The 22,804-nt window shown below is 34.2% G+C and overlaps 1 protein-coding gene across 1 annotated transcript in view; it reads left to right on the top strand.

The window, feature by feature from the left end:
* SCLT1 (sodium channel and clathrin linker 1) overlaps positions 1 to 22,804 on the top strand; it is a 221,063-nt gene that overhangs the window by 101,094 nt on the left and 97,165 nt on the right. The window contains exons 6-9 of the mRNA XM_017849118.1: positions 531 to 666; positions 4,379 to 4,501; positions 6,224 to 6,289; positions 13,636 to 13,706. Coding sequence (XP_017704607.1) covers positions 531 to 666; positions 4,379 to 4,501; positions 6,224 to 6,289; positions 13,636 to 13,706 — 396 coding nt within the window. The remainder of the gene's footprint in view (positions 1 to 530; positions 667 to 4,378; positions 4,502 to 6,223; positions 6,290 to 13,635; positions 13,707 to 22,804) is intronic.

Below are 22,804 nucleotides of genomic sequence, written 5' to 3'. Positions count from 1 at the left end.
TTTCTGATATCTTGGTTTTATAGCCAGCGACCATTTTCTTCTCTTTGCTTGTTAACTGGAGTTAGTAAGAAGTCCAGTGAGTTTTGTGAACACACTGAAGAAAATAGCAAACAACTCTACAAGATTTAATATGTAATTTTCATTTAATTAACTGGATATACGTAGCTATTTTAGAATTTTTCTGAATGGCTTGTTTTATTATTTAATAAGGGATAATACCTGAATTTTACTCTTTTGAAAAATTTTTGAAAAATTTTGAAAACTTAAATCCTCTCTAGGACAAACTGAATCATGCTTCAATTAATTGTGATTGATTTAATGCATTTGAAATTGTTACATAATCTTTTTATTCTTACAGCACAGTATTTAATGGTAATTAAACACTTCTAATTTTTTCTTTGAAGTCTACTTAAAAATGGTTTTGTGTAAAGAGTTGTTGTTGACCCAAATGTTTATTTAATTGACCTCGAAACAGTAATTACTGTTACTAAAATGACTTGAGACTATCGTGTCATCTGTTTGTTTCAAAGGTTGCACAGTGAATTAAAAGATGCTGTTGAAAAACAATTGGAGGCCTTTCCCCTTGGCACAGAGATAGGAACTGATACATATGCAGATGATGAAACAGTCAGAAACCTTCAAGAACAATTGCAACTAGCCAATGAAGTGAGTGTCATGTATTTTTAAAAATCATATTCTGAATTAACATACCTTTTAAAAATTCATGTTAATCATTATTTATGGATAACAAAATCATAAAATTGTAACATGATGATTTTCTACAGTTTACAAGAATCGTTACAGGTAGCAAAACTTGTAATAAATACTCTCACTGTTATAAATATACTTGCCAAATACCCTCACTGGTTGTTAAAAATGTGTTTAATTAAATCATAAAGCTTTTAACATGATTTTTTTCTTATGAGAATATTATTTTCTTTCTTTTTTTCTTTTCTTTTTTTTTTTAAGTATACTTTAAGTTGTAGGATACATGTGCAGAACATGCAGGTTTGTTATATAGATATCACGTGCCATGGTGGTTTGCTGCACCCATCAACCCATCATCTACATTAGGTATTTCTCCTAATGCTATCCCTCCCCTAGCCCCCCACTCCACAACAGGCCCTGGTGTGTGATGTTCCCCTTCCTGTGTCCTTGTGTACTCATTGTTTAACTCGCAGTTATGAGTCAGAACATGCAGTGTTTGGTTTTCTGTTCCTGTGTTAGTTTACTGAGAATGATGGTTTCCAGCTGCATCCACGTCCCTACAAAGGACATAAACTCATCCTTTTTCATGGCTGCATAGTATTCCATGGTGTACATGTGCCACATTTTCTTTATCCAGTCTATCATTGATGGACATTTGGGTTGGTTCCAAGTCTTTGCTGTTGTGAATAGTGCTGCAATAAACATACATGTGCACGTGTCTTTATAAGAGAATAATTTATAATTTTGGGGGTGTATACACAGTAATGGGATTGCTGGATCAAATGGAATTTCTGGTATATCCTTGAGGAATTGCCACACTGTCTTCCACAAAGGTTGAACTAATTTACACTCCCACCAACAGTGTAAAAGTGTTCCTATTTCTCCACATCCTCTCCAGCATCTGTCGTTTCCTGACTTTTTAATGATTGCCATTCTAACTGGTGTGAGATGGTATTCCATGGTCATTTTGATTTGCATTTCTCTGATGGGTAGTGATGATGAGCATTTTTTCAACAAACATATGAAAAAAAGCTCATCATCACTGGTCGTTTGAGCAGCTATGTTAAATATATCCTGTTTTCAACTGTAATTTTTTGTAAATTTTATTCATAAGGGAATTTTATTTTAATTTACAGTGTTACATCCCAGATGTTTCATATCTTGTATGGGTTTAAATCCCCATTCTACTTTTCAGCTGTGTGATCATAGAAAAAACTCTTGTGCCTCAGTTTCCTCATTTATAAATGGGGGCTACAAATTCTAAATTACAATTTTGATATTGATAATTTCTGAAAAATTCAGTTTTTATTCTCCTGAAAATTCAGTTTTTATTTCCTGAAAATTTGGTTCTTAAAATTTATACCATTATGAAAGCTGACTACTTTAGGTCAGCGCGTCAGACCAGGCTATCTTAAGCTTGATAGAGGAACATGTACCTTCTTACACTAATTTTTTTTAATGTATGAATGGAAAGAATTTTTAAATGTGATGAAAGAAAGAAAGAATGAAACATGGCTGTTTGTTCTAGACTAGGAACAGATTTCTATTGATTTCATAGGAGTAAATAGAAATTAAATTTAGGCTTATATGTCTAGCACATATGTAATATAGAATTGCTTACTTTATCAATATCGTTATTATCATTACTGAACAGCAGACTCCAATAGAATTAAAATTAATGTGCAAAAGGTGCTGTGTAGTATAATATATTGCTTTAGGAGCCAATAGCAATAAACACAGTACTCATATCTAGCTTAATATTTTTTAGTTTAAAATACTTTTTCTGTTACAGTATGATTTGTAAAAATCTTTCTAGAAGTCAGTTTGGAAGAAGAGTCTTAGAAATGGTTTGCACTATTTGATGCAGTAATTAGATTGATGACACCACCATAGATTTTATGAATTTGTTCTAAAGAACTGAATATAAAAAATTTTTGAATAAATATTGATTCATTATAATATTTATTGTAATGAAACATTTGGACATAGTTAAAAATCTTAATCATGGAATCAGTTAAATTGTAGTTTATCCCAATAATAAGCTACCATTTTTAAAAATTATGTAAAGATAACGTACGAGACACTAACTTGAGGACTTTTTTGAAACATGGATTTCTGCTCTGCCCTCCCCATCCCACCACCACCCCAGTTTCTGATTCGAGAAGTTCCGAGATAGAGCTCAGTAGTTACATCTCTAACAGTTCTGAGGTGTTGCTGATGATGCTGTCCTTTAAGATCTGGGGTTGTATAACTATAGTCTAGGTGATTTTGTCATCAGACAGGTCTGGAGAAACAGTGGGACATTTTGGAGGTATGAAGGCATTTTTACGACCATCTTTACTGAAAAGAAAATTCTTAAGTCTTTAGAAAATGAAGTGAATTTTTCCAGGACCATTTGGCCAGGCAATTAAGGAGATCCACACCTTATCTTCTGGCTCCAGATTCTGTGTTTATCCTACAATTTTTAAAACCACTTTTAAAATTTTTAATTTGCCTTCATTTTTTTTTTTTTTTTTTTAATTTAGACAAAACTAATCTATTGTGTTAGGAACACAAGGAAATAGTTATTTAGGAGAAGAGTATAGTAACTGGAAGAGATCACAAGAGGGGCACCTGGCTTCTAGGTGATGGTAATAATGTTCTCTCTCTTGAACTGGGTGCTGGTTACATGAGCGCACTTACTTTGTAAAAATGTACAATTTGTTCGTTTTCTGAGTGCATGGTATACCTCAGTGTTCTCCAAGGTGCCTTACGTTTTTGTATGTTACGTATCTATCAGTATTTATTGTATTACAAATTAAAACGGAGACTTAAAAAAAAAAAAGTAGGAGCATAAGCACACAGTCCATTAGCCCTTAGAACAAGGATGACATCACATCATATAAACTCTAGAATAAACTCCACTGTACATTTGTGAGAGGATGAGAGTAAAAATGCAGATAGTGTTAACATATTATTCTGAAGATAAATTTGACTTCAAGAACTTTTCAAAGTCTAAGAGTTTCTGTACCACACTTAGATAATACTATGTGCAAACAATAGTTAGTGACCTGAGAAAATTCTCATTATAAAATGGCAAGTAAAAATAGCCCGCTATATGGTCCCTAATTTTGTTAAAATAATTACAAAATTCTCTCCCAGCATCACATTTATAAACATGAATGCATCAACATTTAAAAAGATGACTGTATCTAGATGTTAGCAGTGTTTATCATCAGGTAGTAAAATTATAGCTGATTCTGATTTTCTCCTGTTTTCTCTGTATTTTCCTAATTTTCACAATGAAAATTTATTACTTCTATGATCAGGAAAAAAATATTGTGCTTTACCAGGGGACAGTTTTCTTCTTCATCAGTTTCTAGAGCTTATACTTTCTTGTGGAACAAAGAACATGGTTTAAGTCTACATCTCTGTTAAGGATTTTAATTTTAGCTAAATCTGAGTAAAAACACAATTTCAAAATAAGGAACTTTATGTCTTCAGGTTTACTTTCTAATAAATTATTAATAAAACTTCATATCAAAAATATTATAACTATAATACCATCTTTACACAGTTCTGTTTTATTTTATGACTTTATAAGAATTTATTCTATAAAAGAAAAGATCCATTTTACTATACAATAAATAGCCTGCTGATAATTTAATGAGTTATCCAATTTTTTGAATAGGAGAAAACTCAGGCTGTGGAACTCTGGCAGACTGTTTCTCAGGAGTTGGACAGACTACACAAGCTTTACCAGGAACATATGACTGAGGCCCAAATTCATGTATTTGAAAGTCAAAAACAAAAGGTAATCTTGGATTTCATTGTTTTCTTGTATATCGGTAAGAAATTGCACTCTGAAGAAACTGTTTTAGAGGGGAACACCTAAGACTCTACCCTATAGCATTTAGAATTTCTAATCACTTTATTATTTATGTTAATAATATATAGATCTTTGATGGTTACACTCTTGAAAGGTAAGATAATTAGAGAACTGGACAGTGATCATTTGGTTCTATAATGTTGTCAGCAATGAAAGCTCAATTTAGTGCTCAAAAGCAGCTTTAACATTTTGTATAAATAAACCTTCAAAGTTTTATTTGCTTCATTTCCTACCTGACTTTTAAAACAAAACAAAACAAAATTGTTCATTACTTTATAGCCAGTGAAGAAACCTGCTCAAATACAGTGAGAGCGCTATGTAAAATCAAAATGTTAATACCCTTAAATGTGACCTGTTACTAAAATAGGTGTCAACTTTATCTACCATAAATTAATCAGAATATAATTTTACAATAGGAAGCAATCTCAGTGGTTATTAAAAGACTTTTTTCTATCCAAAGCAAGAATCATTCTACACTCTTTCAAAGTGGACAAGTAGCTTTAGCTTTTGCTTTACACGTCTATTGACAAGAACTCATTATCTCACAAGACCATTCATTCCGTTGGGAAATCTACCTCTTTTATTCTTCTGTTGGTTCGTTTATTGCTAGGTGCATTGAGCACTGTGGAGGAATTCTAATTCTGACCTCTTTTCTATATATTTTGAGAGGCAGCTCTTTAAATAATTTGGTTTTCATACCTCTCTTCAGCTCTCATTTACAGACTTTTCAAATTCTGGTTTATGAATATTCCTATTATTATAATTATAATTAGAAATGTCTACCTAAAGAAATTGTAAAAATACTTGCATGATGCTTTACAGTTTACAAAATGATTTTTCTATACATACCCTGGCTTGAAAAAAAGTTCACGTGTAATCAATCTGATTTGTTGGACTTTTGCCTCTGAGATTTAAAAAACATTTTTCATATTAAGTTATTTGATTGCTGTTTCCTCATATAGGTCAGTCAACTAGCCCACAAGGTTGGGTTTTTGTTTTGTTTTCACCTGAATAATATCATTCTTTTACTATAGCTGTATAGTTTGATGGGTCCTTATACGAGACTTTACAAATAACACTTCATTCTTTTTTCCCTGGTTATATATTTAATTCTGTCATTCAGTATATTTACAGCCTCTCCCAACTTTGTGTCATCTGTACAAATAATATTTAATAGAATCATAACAGCTAATCAAACAATTTTTAAAATGTGGGGCGTGAGAATTTTTTTAAAAAGGATGGGCAGTAACTCCTGTGCCATGGTTTGTATTATAGGTTTTGAGTAGGTTTGAAAGCAACATTCCAGTATTGGACAAGGTCTCTCTAGCATTTAGGATTTCTAATCACTTATAATTTTTTATGATCTATTTCTTCGAGTTTTAAAATAATATTTAATAATTGATTTCTAGAAATAATTATTTGACATAAACAGCTACATTTATTTCAGCATTGCCACTTTAATTTTTTAATCATTTAAAAAATTTCTTAGTTTTCCAACTACTAATTCACACAGTAGTAAGAAGAAACACTACCAATTTTATCTAAACTTAGGCATAATAATTTTAGACTTGATTTTAGTTTAATTTTAAATATGGGTTATAAACAACAAAATGCTATTTATGTACTCCCCTTATCTTCCCACTGTAGGATCAGCTTTTTGATTTTCAACAACTGACCCAGCAACTTCATGTTACTAATGAGAACATGGAAGTGGTAAGTATACTTACATAAACTAGAAATTGTTCCTATAAATAATCATATTTATTCATGTTAATATAAATCAACAACAAGAAAGCATACTGCATGAAATTAGATAGGCAGTACTCTTTTTTCTTTTGCTTTTGCTTTCTTATTCAATAGCATGACATAGTTTACAGTACCTTTTAGATATCTAACATCTCTCTGAAATATATCTTAATCTGGAAATCCTCTTAGGATTCTTAGTAAGGTCTCCTTAGACTAATCTAGACAGTGAGCTCCTCAAGAGTAGAGCACATGCTTATATTTTTTTATTTCATCTGACATACTGCCAGGTATTTAATAAGAATAGTGTAATTGTTTAATAAATTAATAGCCCATTTCCTAAAAAATTTTAGGAAACCAAGGACCATGTGTTGGTATGATACTCCTAAATTTCCCTATAAGTTCTTCCTAAAATAAATAGAATTAATCTTCTCAATTCTGTTCTTTACCTTCTTATTCTCTCACTTTTGTTTTCTTTACTTTCTTGGAATGTTATTTTTACCTCACTGTTGAGTAATAGAATTATGACACTTCAGGTAATTCCTCTCTCTTTCCCTTCTTCATTCTTGCCTAGTTACTCTGCTAATTCTTGTTAGTACCTAATAAAAATGTCTTTGTATAACAGTGGATTTGTGCCATGAAAAGTAAGTATCCAATTTTATTCTACTTTAAAAATTTTTCTTTTTTAACCGTGTAAAAAATTATTAAACCAATCTGTACCTATTCTGTTTAACATTTGAAATGTCTAATCACATACAGTTTTTGATAATATATTATGCTTCTTAGAGTTTTAAAATACTAGTACTCCAGAACAAAATGGTTACTGATTTCTGTAATAAAGAAAGGCATTTTTTAATTTAATATATTTCTACATGGAATTAGTGCTTTAACCTAGCATCATAATTATTCATTACTTCTTCAATATGTCTCCTAGAATTGGAATTATATCATTCTTTGATATGTCATACTGCAGAGCCCCTATTTTATTATGATTTTGATGAAAGAAAGTAATGGGAAAAGGATGTATATATTCCAAGGGAATATGTTAAAAATTTCTAAGGCAGAAGTAGTCTTGGTTCCAGGTCGAAGCTAAGAATAAACTGGATACAAGAAAACTGATAAAGAAATGGCATGATGGATAAAAGAGAGTTTTATAAAAATATAGAAAAGACTGTATAGGTGGTTAAGATAAAAGTAAGTGGTTGAAAGAAATTTTAAAATTTAACTTTTTCTTAATGTATATAATGAATAACAAAGAAGACTGATAAGTATAAAGGGGGCAAGCAAAGTGATAAGATCTTATACATCTCAAAGAGCATTCAGAGCATAGTTATAGGGGCAAGTTTGAGTCCAGATCAAACTTGAAGAAAAGTTCCCTTTAAAAATCAAGCAGTTTCCAACAAAAAATTTTCTGATTACATGAATAAACTCATTAAATGAATAGATTCTTATAGATGTAGAATAAATTGATGAGTACGCAGTGAGTAAATAAACTATCTTTCAATGTAATTTAACTAACATGGCAGAGTAGGACACCCTGGACACTCCTTCTCCCCACAGATACACGAATTCAGCAACAATTCATGGACAAATTTCCTCTGCGACAAACCAGAAACTAATGGAAATGTTCTCACCTCCTAGGGGATTGGAAAACCAGACTCACCAAAGCTAGCAGGGAGATTTGAGACCCTCTCTTGGTAGACACCCTGTCCCCAGTGCCGTGCCATGTGATCAAAAAAGAGACCCCTTAGCTCCCAGCTTCACCCAGGGGAGGGAAGGGATTAGGTATGTGCATTCATCACCCCAAATTTTCTGAGGGTGGTCCCCAGAATACTGGCCTCTATCCTGCCAGTCTTGGAGCTCACAGATCCAGCATAGTTTGACCAACCAAGGGAGAATGGAGGCATTGATTTGGACTGATAGATGGCATTGGTCCTGTGCTCTTCTCAGCACAGAGTAAGTAGATGAAAATTCAGTTCTCAGCTTCCCCCCAGGGAGGGCAGAAGTTGATCCAGCACTGCAGCTTCTCTGCAGCAGCCCAGAGAAATAGCATCTGTCTCACGAAGCTCTAATAGGTCCAGCACAGTCTAGCCACATAGGAAAGAACAGAAATAGCAGATTGGGCTGATACATGGTATAGTTCCCTACCCCCCAGCTCATCACAGAGCAAGCAGCTGCCAGCATCTCCCTGGGGAGGGAGAGAGTTGGTAGAGGCCTGCTGAATCTCTGGCCAGCTGATTGGTGGGGGTCTTCTCTTGTATAAGGCTAATCCGTGAAGACTGGGAGAGGTGCCCACTTTCTCTAATGCATGGACATAAGCGCAAAGTCAAGGAAAAATGAAGAACCAGCTAAAGATGTTCCATACAAAGAAATAAGATAAATCTCCAGAAACCAATCCTAATGAAAAGAAGTTATGAATTACCTGATAGGGAATTAAAAATAATTCTCTTGAAGATGCTCACCACAGTTAAAAGAACAATGCATGAACAAAGTGAGAATTGCAAAAGAGAAAAAATACTAAAAAGTAGCACAAAAATGGATCTAAAGAACACAATAACTGAATTTAAAATAGTGTTGGGAAGTCTAGATTTTCATATTCACAACATGATTTTGGACCCTTATCTTACACAACACACAAATATCAACCCAAAATGGATTAAAGACTTAAATCTAACACCTCTTACCTATAAAGTTCATAGAAGAAAACCTAGGGGAAAAGCTCCATGGCATCGGTCGTGGCAGTGATTTCATGGATATGGCATCAAAAGTACAGACAGCAAGAAAAAAGTAATCAAGTGGGACTACATCAAACCAAAAAGTTTTTACACAGCAAACGAAATCAGCAGAGTGAAAAGGCAGCCAATGGAATGGGACAAAATATTTGCAGACCATATATCCAATAAGGGAATAATCTCCAAAGTATTTAAGGAATTTCTATAACTCAATAGTAAAAAAAAAAAAAAAAAGACACACAAAAAACCTAATAACTTGATTTTTAAATGAGCTAAATACTTAAGTAGATATTTTTCCAAGGCAACAGGTATGTGAAGAAATGCCCAATGCTCGATATCACTAAACGTTAGGGAAACATAAATACTAAAACTACAATGAAGTATCACCTCACACGTGTCAGACGGATTATTATCAAACAAAAAAGACAACACGTGTTGAAGAGGATGTGGAAAAACGGGAAACCTTGAACATTTTTGGTGGGATTGCAAAACGTTACATCTGCCGTGGAACACAGTATAGAGTTTCCTCAAAACAATAAAAATATAACTACCATATGATCCAGAAATCCCTTTTCTGAATATTTATCCCAAAGTATTGAAATTAAGATCTTGAGGAGATGCTAGCACTCCTGTGCTTATTGCAGCATATTCACATTAGCCAAGATATGAAAACAACCTAAACGTCCATCAAAGAGGAGTGGATTAAAATGTATAAATGGACAGTGGAATGCTATTCAGCCTTTAAAAAGAAGGAAATTATACAATATGTGATAACATGAATAAACTTTGAGAGCATTAAATGAAATAAGCCAGTCACAGAAAGATAAACACTGTATGATTTTACTTATATGGAAGTATCTATAGTAGACAGATTTACAGAAACAGATTGGAATGGTGACTACCAGGGCCTATGGGGAAAGAAATAGGGACTTACTAATCAACACACTTGAAGTTTCAGTCAAACAAGATGAATAACCTCTAGAGATCTGTGCAGTGTTGTACCTGTAGTCAACAATTACGTATCGTACACTTAAACATGTTTTAGAAGTGTATAACTCATGTAAGTATTCTTACTACAAATTGATACAAATGTCTGTCTTTACCAATGCAAATTAGTAATATGTAACAGATATGCTCTGACATGAATGGTACATAAAAGTACATATTTCTATTTATTTTGATGTAGATATATTATAATTTCACATTTCCCATAGGTTTGCTTTACTGAAATGTTTTTTAAGATTTGCTCATCTCTATAATTTACTCAAAAATATTTAATTGCATACTAACTATCTTGCATGAAACTATAGGTTCTCTAAGTTGCAGAAATGCATCAACCATAAAATCTGTGTCTCCTTCATAAAACAGGCTGACATATGAAATAATCAGTGAAAAAGGTGCTAAATAGATGATGGTTGAAAAGGATGCTTCCCTACACCTTCTTGAGTCTCTTAATTATAGTACATAATTTTCTTTATGGTCATAAATATAGAACAACTATTCCATATTCAGATGCAGTTGTGGAGCTCTTACTAGGCTTGCTAGCAAGTTAAGGACCTTGGTTTCCAGCACTAGATTCTTAAAATGCAGAATTTTAGCTTATTCTTCTGTTAAGTCCTCTATGTAATCTGTCTTTGAGGTGTTCCCAAATGGTCAAAAACACAAGCATTAATTACGCTACTGCCAAGACAGTATATATGATAAAACACTAGTTGTGCCTGTGATGTACTCAATCATGTGCCAGGCACTGGCAGTTCTGGGAAAAGCTGATCCTTTAAAAAGGCTCATATTTTAATCAGGAATACCTACACTTTAATATTTAAATATAATGTGCATTGTAAAGATATGTATTAAGTTTTATCAAAATGCAGAAAGGAAACAGTAAATTCTACCTGAGAATGAGTAAAACACACATGGTATTGAGGAATGAATGCAGACAGAATGAGGACATCCTGGGCAGAGGAAAATACGATAGTATGTTTGTTTTTTGTTTTTTGTTTTTTTTAATTTTTTTACTTTTTAATTATTATTTTTCCATAAGTTATTGGGGATACAGGTGGTATTTGGTTACATGAGTAGTTCTTTGGTGGTGATTTGTGAGATCCTGGTGCACCTATCACTCAGGTGGTATAAACTGCACCATATTTGTTGTCTTTTATCCTTCACTCCTTCCCACTCTTTCCCTCAAGTTTCCAGAGTCCATTATATCATTCTTATGCCTTTGCATCCTCATGACTTAGCTCCCACATATCAGTGGGAACATACAATGTTTGGTTTTCCATTCCTGAGTTACTTCACTTAGAATAATAGTCTCTTTCCATTCCTGAGTTACTTAGAATAATAGTCTCCAGTCTCATCCGAGTCATTCCAAATGCTGTTAGTTCATTCCTTTTTATGGCTGAGTAGTATTCCATTGTATATATACACCACAGTTTCTTTTTTTTTTTTAATTAATTATTATTTTTATTATACTTTAAGGTTCTAGGGTACATGTGCATAACGTGCAGGTGTTGTTAACATAATGTATACTTGTGCTATGTTGCCGTGTGTGCACCCATCCAACTCATCAGCGCCCATCAACTTCCTCATTTACATCAAGGTATAAACTCCAATGCATCCCCCTCCTACCCTCCCCGTTGAAAATTAGCCGGTGGTGTGGGGGAGTTCCCCCTTCCCCCCGAGTTCCCAACGTGGAATCTAATTGTTCCATTCTCACCTATGACGTGGGAGAAACATGCGGTTCGTTTGGGTTTTTCCTGTTTCTTTGCGGCGATAAGTGCCCATGGAGAAAATGATGGTTTTCCAGCCTTGTATCCCATGTTCACAACATACAAAAAAAGACACCAAACTCATCTTTTTTATGGCCCTGCCATAGTTAATTTCCATGGTGGGTATAATGTGCCACATTTTCTTAATCCCCAGTGTTCTGTCCACCCCTGAAATGGGGAAACATTTGGGTTTGAATTCCCAAGGTCCTTAGTATTTGTGAATAGTGCCCCCACCAATAAACAAATACATGGTGCATGGTATCCCCTTTAATAAGCAGCCATGATTTAAATAAATCCTTTTGGGTATATACCCCAGTAATGGAAAAATGGCCTGGGTCAAAATGGTACTTTCCCTGGAAAGGGAATCGCCAATACCTGGTTTTTTCCCCATAAATGGGTTGAACTAGTTTTAACAATCCCACCAACAGTTGTAAAAGTGTTCCCTATTTTCTCCCACAATCCTCTACAGCACTGTTGGTTTCACTGAACTTTTAATGATCTTTCCATTTTTCCTAAACAGGAACATAAAGGGGCATGGGGCCAAAGAAACTTTCCCCCATGGTCTTAAACCACCAAAGCCAACGGCAAAACAAAGCCCCAAAAATTGACAAATGGGATCCTAATTAAAACTAAGAAGCTTCTGCACAGCAAAAGAAAAATACATCAAGAAGTGAAACAGGCCAACCTACCAGAAGGGAAGAAAAATTTTTCTGGCCAAATCCTACTCCATCTCCAGACAAAAGCCAAAACTAATCCAGAACCCTATCAAAGAAACTCAAACAAATTTACAAAAAAAAACAACCCATCCAACAAGTTGGGCCCCAACAGGGATATGAAACAGAATATTTTCAAAAAGGAGACAATTTCAATACAGCCAACAGACCACATGAAAAACATGCTCCCATCTCATCATCACTGGCCATCAGAGAAATGCAAATCAAAACCACAATGAGATACAATAGTATGTTAAAAATATGAAGTCAATGAGCTCAAATAGAGCATGAGAGAAGCACAGTGAAAGCTATCTCAGGGACTTTAGTTGGAGAAATGTAAGCATGATATGTTGGGACAGGATTAAATCAAAACTATTAAGATCAATCAGGAGAAACCATAATATATAAAGAAAAGGGATAAGGAATTTGTATCATCATGGATAAAACCAGCAGTTATGGGAGAAAATCAATTCCTTTAGGAAAAGTTGTTCTACATTTAGAAGACTACTTCATATCTTGCTGTGGATTTCTCCAGAAGTTGACCTTCAGGAAAAAGTTCCAAAATATGTCATTTATTTAGTAAGTAATGCCAGGGAGCACCAGTAAGAAGGTGGGGAAGTGGTACCAAAGAGAAGAGAAGACAGTCAATAAAAGGCTTTTTAAAATTAAGGAAGTTAACACTGTGAGTAACTAAAACTTAATGAATTCTGAAAGACAGTGTGGAACACAAGCCTCAGAGTTACTTCACCCATGCAAGAAGGGAGTTTGGGTTTTTTATATGCCAGTTCCCTTCAGACATGTCAGGCTGCTCAGAACAGGGTGGAACATTAGTTCTGTAACACTTATAGATTTATGCACAGTTGGATAGATGAGATAGCCAAAGAAAGCCATAAGACAGGAATGCAGGTGTAGGTAGTTTCAAGTTAAGCAGGTATCCAATGAAGTAGTAAAGGCAAGGAAAGGTTACATTTTACCCTCAAAAAATCTAATCATTATCATAAATCTCACTAAATTTTTTTTTCTACTTGTATGTCTGATGTGTCATCTTTAAGATACGGTTATTAAATATTCTAATACTGATACTTTTATTTTTCTTGTGGCAGACTAACCAACAGTTTCTGAAAACAGTAACTGAACAAAGTGAGATGATCGAACAACTCCGAAAAAAACTTAGGTATTTTCAAAAATGAGTTTCATTATTTCATTGTTAATTATTTTTCTTCAAGGGAGCTGATGATGCTGTAATTTTCCCTATGGGTGTTTTTTTTTCCTTCCTTTTGTTAAGCTTCTGTCAATATCTTCTTGTGTGTATGATCGGTTAGGATGGGAAGAAACTGAAACCAAGATTATTAGGAGATACCTGTGCTACACAGTCAGACCTCTAAATACACAGATGTTCAAGTCCCTTATATAAAATGACATAGTATTTATATATAACCTATGCACATCTTCCCATATACTTTAAGTAATCTGATTTTGATTATTTTTATTGTTTTAAAAATATTTTCAATCTGCAATTGGTTGAACCCACGAATGGGGAACCCACAAATCATTTGAGCATTTCTTCGTATACATATTGTCCATTTGTATGTCTTCTTTTGAGAAATGACTATTCGGATATTTTGCCCATTATTTGTTCTTTTTCTTCCTCTTGAGTTGTTTTAGCTCTTTACATATTCCAATTCTGGTTATTAATCCCTTGTCCAGTGGGTAGTTTACAAATATTTTCTTCCATTCTGTGAGTTTTTTCATTTACTTATTGTTTCCTTTGCTGCCCAGAAGCTTTTTAGCTTGATAATGATCCCATATGTACATTTTTGCTTTGGTAGCCTGTACTTTTGAAGTCCTCCTCAAGAAATCTTTACCCATATGAATGTCTGGAGTGTTTCCCCGACGTTTTCTTCTAGTAGTTTCATAGTTTCAGGTCTTAGATTTAGTCTTTGATACATTTTGATTTGATTTTAGTTTATGGCGAGAAATAGGGGTTGAAAATGCATTGACTGTAAATGCATTGATTTATTTCTGGGTTCTCTGTCTGTTCAATTCATCTATGTGTCTGTTTTTATGCCAGTACCATTCTGTTTTGGTTACTGTAAGTTTGTAGTGTAATTTGAAGTCAGTTAATGTGATGACTCTAGCTTTGTTCTCTTTGCTCAGGATTGCTTTATCTATTCTGTGTCGTTTTTGGTTCCCTTTAAATTTTAGGATTTTTTTCTATTTCTGTAAAGAATATCATTGATATTTTGATTGCATTTAATCTATAGATTTGATTGCTTTGGGTACTATGGATACTTTAACAATATTAATTCTTCCGATTCATGAACATGGAATTTCTTTCCATTGTTTTGTGTCATCTTCAATTTCTTTCATCAAAGTTTAATAGTTTTCTTTTAGGGTTCTTTTACTTCTTTGGTTATTTGTTCCTGAGTATTTTGTTTTATTTGTAGCTATTGTAAATTTCTTGGTTTTTTTTTTTTTTATTCAGATTGTTCAGTTGGCATATAGAAATAATACTGATTTTTGTTTGTTGATCTTGTATGTGGCAACTTTACTTAATTTATCCAATCTAATAGTTTTTCTGATTGAATCTTTAGGTTTTTCTAAATATAGGATCATGTCATCTGTGAATACGGATAATTTGACTTCTTCCTTTCCAATTTGGGTGCCCTTTATTTCCTTCTCTTGTCTAACGATTTTGTCTAGGACTCCTTACACTGTGTTGAATAACAGTGGTGAAAGTAGGTATCCTTGTCTTATTCCAGATATTAGCAGAAAGGCTTTCAGTTTTTCCCCATTCAGTTTTTCCCCATTCAGTAGCTGTGGGTTTTTTCCCCATTCAGTAGCTTTTCAGTAGTTTTCCCCATTCAATTTTCCCCATTCAGTAGCTGTGGGTTTGTCATATATGACTTTGACTGTGTTGAGACATGTTTCTCTTATACCCAGGTTTTCTTTAGAGTTTTTATCACAAAGCGATGTTGAATTTTATCAAATACTTTTTTAGCATCAATTGAAATTATCATATGGTTTTTGTCTTTTGTTCTGTTGATATATCACATTTATTGATTTTCACATATTGAACCATCCATGCATCCCTGGGATGAATCCCACTTGATCATGAAGAATGATCTCTTTAATGTGTTGTTGAATTGAGTTTCCTAATATTTTGTTGAGGATTTTTGCATCTGTGTTCATCAGAGATGTTGGCGTATAGCTTTCCTTATTTTGCTGTGTCTTTGTCTGGTTTTGGTATCAGGGTGATATTGACTTCATAGAATAAGTTTGGAAGTATTCCTTTCACAATTTTTTGGAATAGTTAGAGTAGGATTGGTATTAGTTCTTCTTTAAATGTTCAATAGAATCCAGCAATGAAGCCATCAAGTCCCAGTCTTTTCTTTGATGGGATATTTTTTTATTGCCGCTTCTATCTCTTTATTTGTTATTGGTCTGTTCAAGTTTTGTATTTCTTCATGGTTAAATCTTGGTAGGTCAGCTGTTTCTAGGAATTTATTCATTTCTTCTAGATTTTCTAATTTATTGGCATATTGTTTTTCATAATAGTTTCTAATGATATTTTGAATTTTTGTGGTTTCAGTTGTAATATCTCCTTCTTCATCTCATTTTATTTACCTGAGTCTTCCGTATTTTTTTTTATCAGATTGGCTAAAGCTTTGTTGATTTTGTTTGTCTTTAAAAAAAACTTTTTTTTGTTTATCTTTTGTATTTTTTAGTCTGAATTTTATTTATTTCTGCTCTGCTCTTTATTATTTCTTATACTAATGTTAAGTTTGGTTTTCTCTTGCTTTTCCAGTTGTTTAAGAAATATCCTTAGGTTGTTTATTTGAAGTTTTCTACTTTTGATGGAGGTGTCTATTACTATAAACTTCACTTTTAGTACTGCTTTTGCTGTATCTGTAGGTTGTGATATATTGCTTCTATTTTTATTTGTTTAACAAATATTTAAATTTCCTTCTAAATTGGTTAATTGACCCAATGGTCATTCAGGAGCATATTGTTTAATTTCCTGTGTTTGTGTTGTTTTCAGGCTCTTCTTGTTACTGAATTTTAGTTTTATTCCTTTGTAGTCAGAAAAGATACTTCATATAATTTCAGTTTGTTTGAATTTTGGGGACTTGTTTTATGGCCTAATATATGTTCTGTCCCTGAGACTGTTTCATGTACTGAGAAGAAGAACATGTATTTTTCACCTATTGGATGAAATACTCCGTAAATGTTTATTAGGTCAATATAGTCTATAGTACAAATTGAATCTAATGTTTCTTTGTTGATATTCTATGTAGATTATCTGTCCAGTTCTGAAAGAGGGGTGTTGAAGTTCTCAGCTATTATTTTATTGGTGTCTAACTTTATATTTAGTTCTAATATTTGCTTTATATATGTGGATGTTCCAGCATTGAGTACATATATATTTACAATTCTTATATCCTCTTGTGGGATTGACCCCTTTATCATTATATAATAACATTTTTGACTCTCTTTACAATTTTTGTCTTGAAATCTATTTTATCTGGTATAAGTATAGCTACTCTTGCTCTTTTGGGGTTTTTGTTTGCATGGAAATATTGAAAATATTTCCTATATTTTCAGTCTTTGGGTGTCTTTATAGATGAAATGAGTTTCTTGTAGGCAGCATATGATTAGGTCTTATTTTTTTTCAATTCAGCTACTCTTTTTTTATTTGAGAATTTAGTCCAGTTACATTTAGTGTTATTAGTGATACGTAAGGACTCACTACTGCCATTTTGTTACTTTTTTTCTGGGATGGTATCGTTGGTCCTCCCTTCCTTTCTGTCTTCCTTTGTGTAAAAGTGACTTTCTCTTGTAGTAGATTTTAATTTCTTGGCTTTTCAGATTTTTTTGTATCTATTATAGGTTTTTATTTTGTGGTTACCACGAGGCTTGCAAATACTATAACCAATTGTTTTAAACTGATGACAACTTAACTCTGATTATAAAGAAAAATAAGCAAAGAGCATTTAAAACTCCACACTTTAACTTCATCTCCACTGCTTTTTGATTTGTTGTCTCTATTTACATATATTTTATGTTGTCTATCTCTTCAAAAGTTGTAGTATTTATCATTTTTGGTAAGTCTGTCTTCTAGTCTTCTGACGAAAGATATTAGTGGTTTATACACCACAATTAGAATTAAAGGTGTCTAACCACAGTTAGACAATTCTGTATTTGTCTGTGTACTTACTATTGCCAGTGAGTTTTATATCTTCAGATAATATCTTGTTACTAATGAACATCCTTTTCTTTTGGATTGAAGAACTCCCTTTAACATTTCTTGTAAGACAGTTTTGGTGCTGACAAATTCCATAAGCTTTTTTTTTTTTCTGTGAAAGTTTTAATTTCTCCTCTATGTTTGAAGGACAGTTTTTCTTTTACATATTATTTGCTTCTCTTCTCTTGCTGCTTTTAAGATCCTTTATCCTTGACCTTTGAGACTTTGATTATTATATGTCCAGAAGTAGTCTTATTTGGTTTGAATCTGCTTGGTGTTCTTTGACCTTCTTGTACCTGGATATTCATATCTTTCTTTGGGTTTGGAAAGTTCTCTGTTATTATGTCTTTGAATAAACTTTCTACATCATCTCTCTTAGTACATCCTCTTTAAGACCAGTAACTCTTAGATTTGCCCCTTTAAGACTGATTTAAAGATCTTGTAGGCATGTTTCATTCTTTTTTTCTCCTCTGAGTGTGTATTTTCATATAGCCTGTCTTCAAGCTCATGGATTCTTCTAGTTGTTCAGTTCTGCTTTTGAGAGAGTGATGCATTTGTCAGTTTTTCAACTGAATTTTTCAACTCCACAATTTCTACATGACTTTTAAAAAATTATTTCAGTCTCTGTCAAATTTCTGATGGGATTCTGAATTCCTTCTGTTATCTTGAAACTTGTTGAGCTTCCCCAAAACAGCAGTTAATACTTTGAATTCCTTGTGTGTAAGGTCACATATTTCTATCACTCTAGGATTGGTTACACTGGTGCCTTATTTAGTTCATCTGGTAAGGTCATGCTTTTCCTGAATGTTCTTTGTGCTTGTGGAGGCTCATTGGTATCTGAGCAATGAAGAGTTAGGCATTTATTGTAATTTTTGCAGTCTTGGCTTGTTTGTATTCTTCCTTCTTGAGTGGGCTTTCCACAAATCTAAAACAAATTGAGTGTTGTAACCTAAGCCTGCAATTATTGCAGCCATTTCAGAACATTGCAGAAGCCATTTCAGAACCATGAATGCTGGTTCTCTTAGATCCTCCTGTATACACAGACTTGCTAGACTTTGGTAAGATGATGGATAATTCCCTGGGTAACCAGGCAAAGTCTCTTACTCCTTCCACAATCAGAAGGAGTCTCGCTGTGCACTGTGCTGTCTGGAGTTGGGGAGAGGTGACGTGGCCATTCTCATGGCTTCCACAGCTAGCACTACACAGAGTCACACCTGAAACCCTGTAGACCAGTACAGTACTGGGGCTAACTCAAGGCCTGCAGCCACCACTGCCTGATGTTTATTCAAGGCCCAGGACCACTTCAGTTAGCAGGGGGTGAATTCTGCCGGGATGGGGTGCATCCCATTAGAGGAGTGGATTCTCTTCTAGCACAGAGTGAGTCTAGAAACCCATTCAGGTGCAAAAATCTAGAATCTGGGACTTCAGAAATCTGCTTGGTGCTTTTACTGTGGCTGAGCTGGTACTCAAGTTGCAAGACACAGTCCTCTATACTCTTCCTTCCCCTTTCCCCACGTAGAAAGAGTCTCTTTGGAGCAGTACTGCCTGGAGTTTGGGAAGGGATGACACAGGCAATCCCTTGACTGCCACTGCTGGTCACACTGGGTTGTACCCTAAGTGCACTGCCTCTGAGACCAGTGCAGCACCAGGGCTTGCCTTAGGACTGCAGTCCTTGTGGCCTGACTACCACTTAAATTTATTCCAGGCCCAGGCTACTTTAGTCAGTGGTAGTGAAGGCAGTAGAGACTTGGTTTCCTCCCACTGGGACGGTGAATTCCCCTCTGGTTTGGGGCTGGTCTAAATGCTCCCTCCATGGGTGCTGGTGGAATTCTAGCCTGTGTTGTGTTCTGCTGTGACAGGACAGCACTGAGTTCTAATGCAAAGTTCAGCACTTGCTTCACTGTCCCTCTCTCTAGCACACAAATTATCTGTCCACTCTGCACTGCTTGGGGTTGTGGGCAGTTTGTATAGGTAATGAAAAACTGTCTTTCCTACACTCATCGGTACCTCTTTCCTTGATATTATGTTCAAACCAGGTATTGTGATCACTCACATGATTTTTTGGTTCTTATGAGGATGCTTTCTTATGTGAGTGGTCATTCAATTTGGTATTTTTGCAGGGGAACAGTTGTTGGAGAGTTCTCTTCAGCCATCTTGCTGTGCTTCCTCTCCTTAGAGAAATACTTCTTAATCAAGATTTAGACTGGGCACAGTGGCTTATGCCTGTAATCCCAGCACTTTGGGAGGCTGAGGCAGACAGATCACCTAAGGTCAGGATTTTGAGACCAGCCTGGCCAACATGGTGAAACCCCATCTCTACAAAAATTAAAATTAGCCTGTCATGAAAAAAGCAAAAGATTTAAATACAAGGCAAAAAGGAAAAGATTTCTTTACTTAAATATGTTAAAAGATTAGGCTTCTGTTACAAAAATAATATGAGTCAAATGAAAAGACAACTCATAGTCTGTGAGAAGACATTTACAGTGCATGTATTGTAACTGACAACAGATTAGTGTTAAGGACACATTAACTGATTAAGTATCAGTAAGAATAATTAACTCATCAAAAATTAGGCAAAGGATATGAATAAGCATTTCAAAAGTTACAGCGATCAGGAAAATGCAAGTAAAAAACGTGATCCTTACTTCAAGTTAATGATTGTCTCTGTGGAATGAGGCTATTTGTGGAAGTAGAGAATTGAAGACAACCTAGGTATCTGTGACTAAGGGAATGAGCAGTAACGTGGTAATTACATCCTGTGAAATACTGTGCATCATTTAGAAACACATATTTACATGAAAAGATGTAGTTACAGCAACATGGGTAGAACTAGAAAACAATGTTTATATTTAAAAAGTAAAATATATGAATCTATAGCATAAAACACATGCTTGTAATAACAATATATGTTTTACCAGTAAATGTGTATATCTGAGGATATATCACATTTTTATGTGAACTTATGAAATGGAGGAGAATGAGAAAGGGATTGGGAATAAGCAAAAAATAAAAATAAACAAATGAAAACATCTTTTACAGCTGATAATGATAATAGGTCATGGAGTGAATAGTGTAAAAGTTCAAGGTTAAGAAAAGAGTAGAAGGAAAAAAAGAATATAAGATTTTTGGCACATTTAGGATAAATTAGAAGGTAGAGATCCTGGAAGGATGAGTAAGGAAACTGGTTCATAAAGACCTACAATCATATTATAGTAATGGAAATAGAGAATAAAAATGCATATAAAAAATCTATATAGGAAAAAATGGGCCGAACTTCATAATATTGGACTAAAGGACAGGGGAAGAATCATGAAATTTTATTGCTAGAAGGTATGTTAATGTTCATCTAGTTTAACTTCCTAATTTTATAGAAAACTCAAAGTGAACCAAAGGCTTAGAAACTATTTGTCTTGTCCAGAGTTGCACAACAAATTCGTGGAAAAGCCAAATTAGAACTCACATCTTGCAACTGCTAATCTAGTGAGCATCTAAGCCTGGCTCTCTGACAGTATGCACAGCAGTAGGGAAGTCAAGTAGGAGAGTTGATTGGGGGGAAAATGTATGATGAGTAGATACTTTGATTTTTGACATCTGCCTGGAAGATTCATTTAGCGTGGACATTAGGGCCTAAGGATTATAAATTGAGTTTAGAGATTGATAAAACTAGTTGCAGTTTTCCAAAGCCTAAAACGTCTTAAGTGTTTAATTGTCCATGAGCAACTTTGCCATAATATTTACTGACAGTATTCCATAGCTTAACATTAAGCAGTTCAGAGTTGTATACATAAAACTATACTTGCTTTTCCTGCCACAGATTTGAAGGAACATAAGGATAAACAGATGCTTCTTTTAGGGAAGAGGGTGTTGCTTTCAAGTATGACAGATTCTGAATGATGGGCATATTGACATTACCAGAATTTAGGTTTTGAGATGCTCTATGTAACCATGCCAAGAATAACTAAATTAGAAACTCCTTAAGCACTACAGTTGTTTAAGTTTGTGCTTATACTGAAACATATTAATTTCATTTGTTGTCTGATAGTGTGGTGCAAAAAAGTTAAAATCATGTGAATTTATAATTAAAGCTTTAATCATATTTCATTTTGAGAGTTTTTGGTGATACGTTGTCATAGTTGATAAAACTCTTCAGGCTGTTTTCTTAAGAATCTTCATTGACCTGATCTTCCTCAACCCTCCAGTTATACAGAAAAGTAGTCATATTGCTGTTTCTCAGAAAAACTTTTGGTAACCTCCTTTTTGCCTTAGATCATTCTGTTTCTCAGAAAATTTGTAATTTCTAAACCTAGTTAAAACTTGCCTTCTCCCAAAAGACTTCTCTCATTCATTCTACCAGATTTTTACTCTTTCATTCTTGTGAACCTACTCAGTATTTATTCATTTAAACTTAGATTTATACTGTTTTTCCAGAGGTGCTTTTTTGTCTTATATATTTATTTATAATATATATCCAACTGAGTTATGATGATAATTATATTCCAACTCTCATGTGCTTAGATTTTATGCCTGCCTTGTAAAGTCTTCGAAGGGAAAGATTGTCATTTATTATATATTTTTAGGAATAACCAATGTTATCTTTTAAAAGGATGTACTATAAAGACTAAGTAGTGGCCGGGCGCTGTGGCTCACGCCTGTAATCTCAGCACTTTGGGAGACTGAGGCGGGCAGATCACCTGAGGTCGGGAGTTCAAGACTAGCCTGACCAATATGGAGAAATCCCGTCTCTACTAAAAATACAAAATTAGCCGAACGTGGTGGTGCATGCCTATAATCCCAGCTACTAGGGAGGCTGGGGCAAGAGAATCGCTTGAACCTGGGAGGCAGAGGTTGCGGTGAGCTGAGATCACACCTTTGCACTCCAGCCTGGGCAACAAGAGTGAAACTCCATCTCAAAAAAAAAAAGACTAAGTAAAGCATTTGCTTGGGTTCCTTATTAACTTTTCATCAGAGTAACATCATCAGAATATTTGTTAAAAATAATTTTAGCTAGCCGGGTGCGGTGGCTCAAG

This window comes from Rhinopithecus bieti, unplaced genomic scaffold (assembly GCF_001698545.2).
Source record: "Rhinopithecus bieti isolate Rb0 unplaced genomic scaffold, ASM169854v2 scaffold_32092, whole genome shotgun sequence".
Classification (NCBI taxonomy): domain Eukaryota; kingdom Metazoa; phylum Chordata; class Mammalia; order Primates; family Cercopithecidae; genus Rhinopithecus; species Rhinopithecus bieti.
This window is presented reverse-complemented; position numbering and strand designations above follow the sequence as displayed.